Source organism: Hylobates moloch, unplaced genomic scaffold (genome assembly GCF_009828535.3).
Source record: "Hylobates moloch isolate HMO894 unplaced genomic scaffold, HMol_V3 SCAFFOLD_13, whole genome shotgun sequence".
Taxonomy (NCBI): Eukaryota; Metazoa; Chordata; class Mammalia; order Primates; family Hylobatidae; genus Hylobates; species Hylobates moloch.
In genome coordinates, this window is record NW_026652288.1 from 34563105 (window position 1) to 34572616 (window position 9512).

At 42.5% G+C, this 9512-nt stretch overlaps 1 protein-coding gene across 1 annotated transcript; it reads left to right on the forward strand.

Moving 5' to 3' along the window:
- Nucleotides 1–1065: 1065 nt before the first annotated feature.
- On the forward strand, nucleotides 1066–9190 carry LOC116480031 (pregnancy-specific beta-1-glycoprotein 6-like). Its single transcript, XM_032172005.2, has 5 exons — nucleotides 1066–1114; nucleotides 1785–2063; nucleotides 4788–5066; nucleotides 5463–5717; nucleotides 9123–9190. Exons 1-5 carry the CDS (start codon nucleotides 1066–1068, stop codon nucleotides 9188–9190), a joined length of 930 nt encoding a protein of 309 aa, XP_032027896.1.
- Nucleotides 9191–9512: the final 322 nt, after the last annotated feature.

The following is a 9512-nucleotide window of genomic DNA, read 5'->3' on the forward strand; positions in this document are numbered from 1 at the left end:
AATAGCAAAGACTTGGAACCAACCCAAATGTCCAACAACGATAGACTGGATTAAGAAAATGTGGCACATATACGCCATGGAATACTATGCAGCCATAAAAAAAGATCAGTTCTGTCCTTTTAACGGGACTCTCTCTACTTAAGGAGTTGCTAATTTCAAATCACCTTTGGCATCTTTGAGCATAATGTGATCTTGCTGGAATTCATGGCACACCTAAACCTTATTTTGTTCTCAAGAGAAATACTACTACCAGCAATTGATCTTAGATGTTTGGACCATCAGTAAAAATTTCCACTTATGAAAATATTTTCATGTTTCCTCTGAATTTTTTTTTGTTGTTAGTAGAGTGAGAACATAACATGAGGTCTAAACTCCTGACAACATTTTATGGGAAAATTCCAGTATTACAAATTGAGCATCCCAAATCAAGAAATCCAAAATCTGAAATGCTCCAAAACTCAACACTTATGACCACTGATGTGATGCTAAAAATAAGAGCTCACTGGCGTATTTTGGATTTTATATTTTTCAGATTGGGGATGCTAAACCAGTACATATACTGCAAATACTCCAAAATAAAAAAAATTAGAAATCCAAAACACTTTTTTTAAAGCTTTCTGCATAAGGAACACTATCTGTATGAACTATAGGCATGAGGCTGTACAGGAGATCTCTAGAACCTCCTCATCCTGCATAACTGAAACCGCACACCCATGGAACAACGCCCCATTCCCCTGATCCCAGCTCCTGGAGACTTCTATTATACTCTCTATTCACTCTGGAATCCACTGATATGAGGTACATAGAGTAGTCAAACTCAGAATCAGACAGTAGAATGTCTAATGAGAGAAGGTATCTGCAAGACTTCTTCCCAAATATTTGTCTAATATCCACCAAACACATATGGTCCATGAGGGCCAGACTTCCATCATCAGTTCATGTTCGCCCTTTCCACCAGTCAGTTCTGCATTTGCAAACATCCACATGTACTTCTAGAAAGATCCACATAGTCATCACCTGCCCTTTACAGGGGGAGGGGAGCATCATGGACCCAGAACAGGGAACATGGTCTTGGTCCGAAACTATCAGCTCTTGCCTGTCCCCTTCACTCTTTGTAAGTCATTCCTTGGACTCTCCTCTATCTTTAGAGATCACTGGCTCAAGTCAGTCACTATGAGACACCTGGGAAAACTCCCCCACCTTGTGGCTCCACTGCCTGATGACTGAACTGACCTCCAGGCCTGACTCTGGTCTCTCCCCTGTGTTATTTCTGCTGAAGTACCCAGTCCCAGGCCAGGCTTTTCAGTACCCAAAGGGTTTAAGGACAATGGGAAGTTCCATCATTCATCTCTAGGATGTCCTTGGAAAGGGAAGCTGCAGAGAAAACATACCTCAGGGGGCAAAGTAAGACTGAAACTAAGAAGATTCCAGCATTTCATGCTGCAAGTGAGGACAACAAGGTGGGCCAGGCAGGCAGTTGGAGATGGAGGGACTCACAGAGGCATCAGGGGCTGTGACTGCTGGTCCTGTGTCTTTCCATGACCCAATGCTGCTGCTCAATTCACACTTAAGAAAGTCTGTGCTTCTCCCACATAAAGCAGGCAGCCCCAAAATCTCTGAGCCCTCAGATTGCCATGCATCTCTCTTGTAACACACACACCTGCCATGGGCTTTTAAGGACTTGGGTGGGCTGAGAGGTGGGAAATGCCATTTCTGATTGAAAAATGCCTTTGGAGGAATCAAAGGTGCCACACAGGGCAATCTTCTCTCTGTTTTCTGCACAGTGGAGACTCCCAAGCCCTACATATCTAGCAGCAACTTAAACCCCAGGGAGTCCATGGAGGCTGTGAGATTAACCTGTGATCCTGAGACTCCGGACGCAAGCTACCTGTGGTGGATGAATGGTCAGAGCCTCCCTAAGACTCACAGGTTGCAGCTGTCCAAAACCAACAGGAGCCTCTATATATTTGGTGTCACAAAGTATATTACAGGACCCTATGAATGTGAAATACGAAACCCAGTGAGTGCCAGCCGCAGTGACCCAGTCACCCTGCATCTCCTCCGTGAGTATCTTCTGTTCCTCTGGGAGCCAGGCTGCCATCCCAAATGCACATGGCCAGAGGCCAGACCTCTCAGTCCCTCTCAGGTCCAAGTACAGAGAGCTTTACCCCTGGACATCAAAGCTGGCCATAACTTCCTGCCCCAGGCAAACCAGAGTAGGCCTAGGCTTGATCAACAATAGGAGAAAAGAGGCTACTCCTGTCATGGGAGACTCAGGGTCCTCAGCTTGTGATGGGAGAGACAGGTGAATGTCTCAGGCTCCAGATCAGTGAACACAGTGGGGATTTGGCTGGGACTTCAGTGTTGTGACTTGGCTCACAGGGCCACTGTGGCCCTTCCACAGACCAGGAGTTTCCCTTCCCTCTGACAATATCTCCTGTGACTTTATTCCCTTTGCTCCAGATGGCCTGGATGCCCCCACCATTTCTTCCTCATACACCTATTACCATACAGGGGAAGTCCCCAAGCTATCCTGCCTCACAGACTCTCACCCACCGTCAAAGCATTCTTGGCTGATTGATGGGAAATTCCAGCAATCAGCACAAGTGTTCTTTATCCCACAAATCACTAAAACATATAGAGGGGTCTATGTCTGTTTCATCCACAACTCAGCCACTGGTGGAAGAAATCTCATAATCAAGAGGATCATAGTCCCTGGTAAGTGGATCCCTGGAGCATTGGCAACATGTTTTCCAGTGCAGTCTATTTAGCTATCAGGGAAGAGCCACCTGCCCTCTGCAAAGGGAGAGGGAAAATCAAAAACCCAGGACAGGGAATATGTTTCTGCTCCAAAACCACCAGCTTTTGCCTGTCCCATTCACTCTTTCTAGATCATTCTTTGGACTATACACTAACAGTGAACAATTTGAAAGGAAATTAAGAAAAGAATTTCAGTTCACATTAACATCAAAAGGAATAAAATATTTTGGAATAAGTTTAACCAAAAAGGTCAAATGATTATACCCTGAAAACTACAAAACATTGCTGAAAGAAATTAAAGACAATATCAATATATGGAAAGACATTTCATTTTCATGGATTGGAAGAGTCAATATTGTTAGAAAGACAGTACTACCCAAAGTGAGTTGCAGATTCAGTGCAACCCCTACCAGAATCCCAGTAACATTTTTTGCAGAATTAGAAAACTCTCTCCTAAATCTGACCTGACAGGCTCTTATTAACGACTGCCACAACAGAAACACTGAGAAAAAGATGCAACCACGAAAAGGTGGAAAGTTCTGATGACATAGAAAATAGCAAACAGCCTTTCTCGCATCCCAAAGCCTTCAAAAATATACCAGTGCAGCATGGCCAGTATGGAATTGACTGAAAAGTAATCACCAAGATAGAAACGTGGTGAGAGAAAACAAAAGGGCAAGAACATATTTGGCTTATCACCTCCCACTTTTGCCTACTAATCTGATGCTGAAAAGAAATGCTCACTGAAGCATTTTGGATTTTGAATCTTTCAGATTTGGGATGCTAAACCAGTAAGTATATGACAAATATTTCAGAATCAAAAAATGTCACAAATCCAAAACACTTTTTGTCCTAAGTCTTATGCAGAAGAAATATTCAATCTGTGTGAACTATAGGCATCAAGCTGTACAGCAGATCTGTAGAACATCCACACCTTGCATAACTGAAACTGCACAGCCATGAACAACTTCTGATTCACCCCACTCCCAGCTCCTGGCAACCAGCAGTCTCTTCTCATATTCACTCTGGAATCCACTTACATGAGGTCCCTAGAGTAGTCGAACCCATGGAATCAGAGAGTAGAATGTCCAATGAAAGAAAATATTTCTAAAACTTCTCTCCAAATTTGTCTCATATCCATCAAACACACATGGTCCATGAGGATCAGATTTCCAGCAGTTCATTCCCACTCTTTCCACCAGTCAGTTCTGCATTTGCAAATGCCCACATGTATTTCTGGAAAGATCCACATGGTCCTCACCTGCCCTCTGCAGAAGGAGAGAAAACTTAAAGAACCCAGGACAGGGAACATGGTTTTGCTCCAAAGCCACCAGCTCTTGCCTGTCCCCTTCACTCTTTCTAGATCGTTCCTTGCACTCTGCTCTATCTTTAGAGGTCACTGGTTCAAGTAACTCATCATGAAACATCTGCAAAAAACTGCCCCACCTTGTGCCTCCACTGCCGATGACTGAACTGACCTCCAGGCTTGACTCTGGTCTCCCCTGTGTTATTTCTGCTGAAACCTCCAGTCCCAGGCCAGGTTGTTCAGTATCTTCAGGGTTTCAGGACAATGGGAAGTTCCATTATTACTCATCTCTAGAATGTCCTTGGAAATGGAAGCTGCAGAGAAATCACATCTAGGGGGGCTAAGTAGGATGGAATTTGGAAGGGACCCATCAGTTGCACATTCCAGGTCGGGAACCCAAGGTGAGCCAGCCATTCAATTGATTAGGGAGGGACTGGGAGGGGTACCAGGGGCTGTGACTCCCACTGACGTGTTTGTCCATGACCCAACACTGCTGCTCAATTGACACTTGAGAAAGTCTGTGCTTCCCTAAGAGCAGGCGGCCTCACAGTGTTTGAGCCCTTAGATCATCATGGATCTGTTTTGTGACACACGCAGCAGCTATTGGCTTTTAAGGACTTGGGTGGGCTGAGAGGTGGGAGATGCCAACTCTGATTGAAGGATGCCTATGGAGGAATCAAAGGTGCCACACAGGACAATCTTCTCTCTCTTACCCACACAGCGAAGTTGCCTATGCCCTACATCACCATCGACGAGTTAAACCCCAGGGAGAATATGGATGCCTTAACCTTCACCTGTGAACCCGAGAGTGAGAACTACACCTACATTTGGTGGCGAAATGGTCAGAGCCTCCCGGTCAGTCCCAGGGTAAAGCGACCCATTGAAAACAGGATCCTCATTCTACCCAGTGTCACGAGAAATGAAGCCGGACCCTATCATTGTGAAATACGGGACCAATATGGTGGCCTCCACAGTAACCCAGTCATCCTGAATGTCCTCTGTGAGTATCTTTTGTTCCTCTGCGGGCCAGGACACCAGCTTAAATCCAAACGACCAGAGGCCAGGCCTCTGTCTCTCTCCAGTCCAAGTATAGACACACTTACTTCTGGACATCTGAGCTGGCCATGACTCCCAGCCCTGAGAAAACCTGGGTAGGCACAGCCTTAACCAAGAATATAAGGGGAGGGGACGCTCGTCATAGGAGACTTGGGGCCCACAGTTTGTGATGGGAGAAACAAGTGAATACCTCAGGCTTTGGCTCAGTGAACACAGAGGGCGTTTGGCTGGGACTTGAGGGTGTGTCTTGGCTCAGAGGTTCACTGTGTCCCTTTAGGAGACCAGGAGAATCCCCTTCTCTTGGATGACGTTACCTGTGGCTTTATTCTCTTTACTCCAGATGGTCCAGACCTCCCCAACATTTACCCTTCAGTCGGCTATTACCGTTCAGGAGAAAACCTCTCTTTGTCCTGCTTCACGGACTCTAACCCACCGGCAGAATATTCTTGGACAATTAATAGGAAGTTTCTGCTATCAGGACAAGAGCTCTCTATCCCCCAAGTTACTACAAAGCATAGCGGGCTCTATGCTTGCTCTGTTCGTAACTCAGCCACTGGCAAGGAAAGCTCTAGATCCGTAAAAGTCAAAGTCTCTGGTAAGTGGATCCCAGCATCCTTGGCAATAGGGTTTTAGGTGGAGTCTATCTGGCTTTCAGAGAAGAGTCAGGAAAACATTTTTATTCCCTGCTCGTGTCCATGGGCACAAGCAAATCCCAAATTCTCCTCCTGAACCCTCCGAATTTGTCTCTACAGACTCTCTTCTCCTTGTTTTTCTGTTTTCTCATGGCTGAACTTTTGTCTGCCTTAGAAAGGTAGGGAGGGGGCTTTATCAGCCCTGAGCCCTATGTGGTAGGAGAGGCTTCACAGAGGGACAAGAAGGAGAGTCCTCAAGATCAATTTGCTTCTCGCTGTCACCAACACATCTCCTTCTGCCACTTCTTTGTTTTCTTGTACCTATTCCATGAGCTACAAGGAACATCTGAGGTTTTGAAACAAGCTCACACTTTTCCCCCAAATGAGAGGAGGAAGCCCCTTGGGTGAGGGAGGAGCAGCTCAGACTCTGCTTCCTGCTGTGCTCCGCGCTCCTCTGGTGACTGGCCCTGCCTTACTCCACCTGGCGTGGGACCAGCATGTGTGGAGAAAGAGCCCTTGTGGCCTGTCCTGAATTTGGCTAAATCGAGCTGCCAGTTGAAGACAAGCCTCCCCCGGGCCAGGCTGCAGGGAAATAAGAAGAGAAGGAGCCTCAGGGCAGACTCCGGAGCTGCGTCCTGGTTCTGAAGTCACCGGCTGTATGAGGCTGTGGGCACAGCACGTGGGATGCAGTACGGAGGACAGTGACTGATGCAGAGCTGGAGAAATAGGGAGATTCACTCCTGGGGCTCTGCATGGCAGGAAAGGGGCAGTGCCAAAAAGTGTGTAAATATAGAGAGGGTAAGACTACCAGACACTTTATATATATCTAATATAAGACTTACCATTAACTATTTCTAAGTGTGCAATTTAGTGTTGTGTAACCATCACACTATCCATTTCCAGAACTTTTTCCTCTTACCATATTAAACCTCTGTATGCAATAAACAGTAACTCTCACTCCTTCTTCCCCTAACCCTTAGCACCCAACATTCTACTTTCTGTCTCTATGAAACTGGCTATTCTAACTATCTTTTATAAATGGAATTATGTACTAATTATCCTCTTGTGTCTGGCTTATTTCAGTTAGCATAATATCTTCAAGTTTCATCCATTTTGCACGCTGTATTGGAATGTTATTCCTCGTTAAGGTTGAATAACATTTCAATGTATAGATACACCTCATTTGCCTACCCACTTATCTTTCAATCGACTTTTCAGTTGTTTCCATTTTTTGGCTATTGTCAGTAATGCTTCTCTGAACATCAGTGTACAAATATTTGTTCAAATTTCTTTCAATTCTATGGGGAGTATGTCCAGAAGTGGCATTGCTGGATCAAATGGCAATTTATTGTTTAATATTTTGAGAAACAGCCACAGCACTTTTTCCAGTGGCTATACCATTTCCCATTCCCAGCAGCAATGCACTAGAGCTCCAGTTTTTCCATCTACTTGAAAACACCTGTTGCTTTGTGTTGCTGTCATTGTTGTTTATCAAAGCCATCCTAAAGTGTGTGAGGTGGTGTAACATTGTGGTTTTGATTTCCATATCTCTAAGTATTCGTGATGCTGAGGAACTTTGCGTGGGCTTATTGGATATTTGTATGTCTTCCTTGGAGAAAACTCTATTTTAATCCTTTGTTTTTTCATTGGGTATTTGGATGTTTGCTGTTGTTGACTTGTAGCTTTTCATATATTCTGGAAATTAATTTCTTATCACACATATAATTTGCAAATATTTGTATCATTTCATGGGTTGCCTTTTTACTTTCTTCATAATGTTCTTTGGTATATAAAAGGTTTTGATTTTTATGAAGTCCAATTTATCCATTTTATTTGTTGCCTATGCTTTTGTTGTTACAACAAAGAAATCATTGTGAAATCCAGTATCATGAAGCTTTTCTTCTAAGAGTTGTATAGTTTTTGCTCTTACATTTAGATCTTTCATCTACTGTGGGTTAAATTTTGTACATGATGTTAGGTAAAGTTTCCACTCTTCTTGCCCTTGGTTATCCAGCTTTCCCAATATGATTTGGTGAGAACACTGTCCCTTCCCCATTGAACGATCTTGGCACACTCGATGAAAATCATTTGGCCATATATGCAAGCATTTCTTTCTGGGCTACTATATTTCATTAGTTTCTATGTCCTCCTTTATGCCAGTACCACACTGTATTGATTACTGGGGCTTTGTAGTAAATGCTGAAATCAGGAAGTGTGAGTCCTCCAGCTTCATTCTTCCTCTTCAAAGCCGTACGTCTATTTAGAGTCATGAGATTCAATATAAATTTTAGGACAGATTTTTCTTTTTCTGCAAAAATGTCACTGAGATTCTGATAGGAATTGTATTGAATCTGCAGCTCGCTTTGGGTAGCACTGTCCTCCTAACAATATTGAGTCTTCCATTTCTTGAAAACAAAGTGTCTTTCAATTTATTGATGTCGTCTTTCATTTCTTTCAGCAATATTTTGTATACTTCAGGTATAATCATTTCACCTCTTTGGTTAAACTTATTCCTAAATATTTTATTCTTTTTGATGTTAATATAAATTGAAATTTTTTTCTTAATTTCCCTTCAGATTGTTCATGGTTAGTGTCTTGAAATACAACTGATGTTTGAATGTTGATTTTGTATTGTGCAACATTACTGAATTTATTTCTTAATTCTAATAGGTTTGTTCCATCTTTAGGATTTTCTACATATAAGTTCAAGTTATCTGTAAACAGAAATAATTTTACTCCTTCCTTCCAATTTGAATGTGTTTTTTAAAATTCTTGCCTAACTTTTCTGACTAGACCTTTCAATACTATGTTGAATAAAAGAGTCAAAAACAGGCATCCTTGTCTTGTCCCTGCTCATACAGGGAAAGTTTCAGTCTTCCTCCGTTGAGTATGATGTTAGCATCGGGTTTTTCACATATTGCCTTTATGTTGAGGTGGTTTCCTTCCATTCTTAGAATGTTTTTATTATCAAAAAATATTGAATTTCATCAAATACTTTTATTGATTTAATCTTATTACTGATTATAGTTCTATTCATATTTTTGTGTGTTTCTAGGAGTTTGTCTACTTTATCTAGGCTATCCAATTTATTGGCATAGAATTATTTATGGTAATTTTGTAATCATTATTTTATTAGAATTGGTAGTAATTGCTTCATATCTCTTTCTTTTTTTTTTTTTTTTTGAAGAGAGAGAGACAGGCTCTCACTCTGCAGGCCAGCCCAGGATGGAATACAGTGGTGTGATTATGGCTTACCACAGCCTTAAGCTCCTGGGCTCAAGCAATTCTCCTTTTTCAGCCTCCCAAGATGCTACGACTACAGGTGCATGCCACCATGCCCAGCTAATTTGTTTTTTATTTTTTTGTAGAGACAGGGTCCCCTATGGTTACCTATGCTGGTCCAAACACCTGGTCTCAAGAAATCCTTCTGCTGTGACCTCCCAAAGTGCTAGGACTAAAACATGACCCACCATGCTCGGAGTCCATTTTCATTTCTGATTTTAGTAATTTTAAACTTTTCTTTTTTTTCTTAGTCAATCTAGTTAATGGTTGTCAATTTGGTTGATTTTATTTTGAAGAATCAACTTTTGGTTTCACTAATTTCCTCTATTTTTTTCCATTCTCCATTTTATGTATATCCACTCTAATCCTTATTGTTTCCCTCATTCACTGTGCTTGGGTTATTTTGTTCTTCTTTCACATCCTGAAGTATTAAAGTAGGTTCTTGACCTGAGATCTTTCTTCTTTTTTAATGTAAG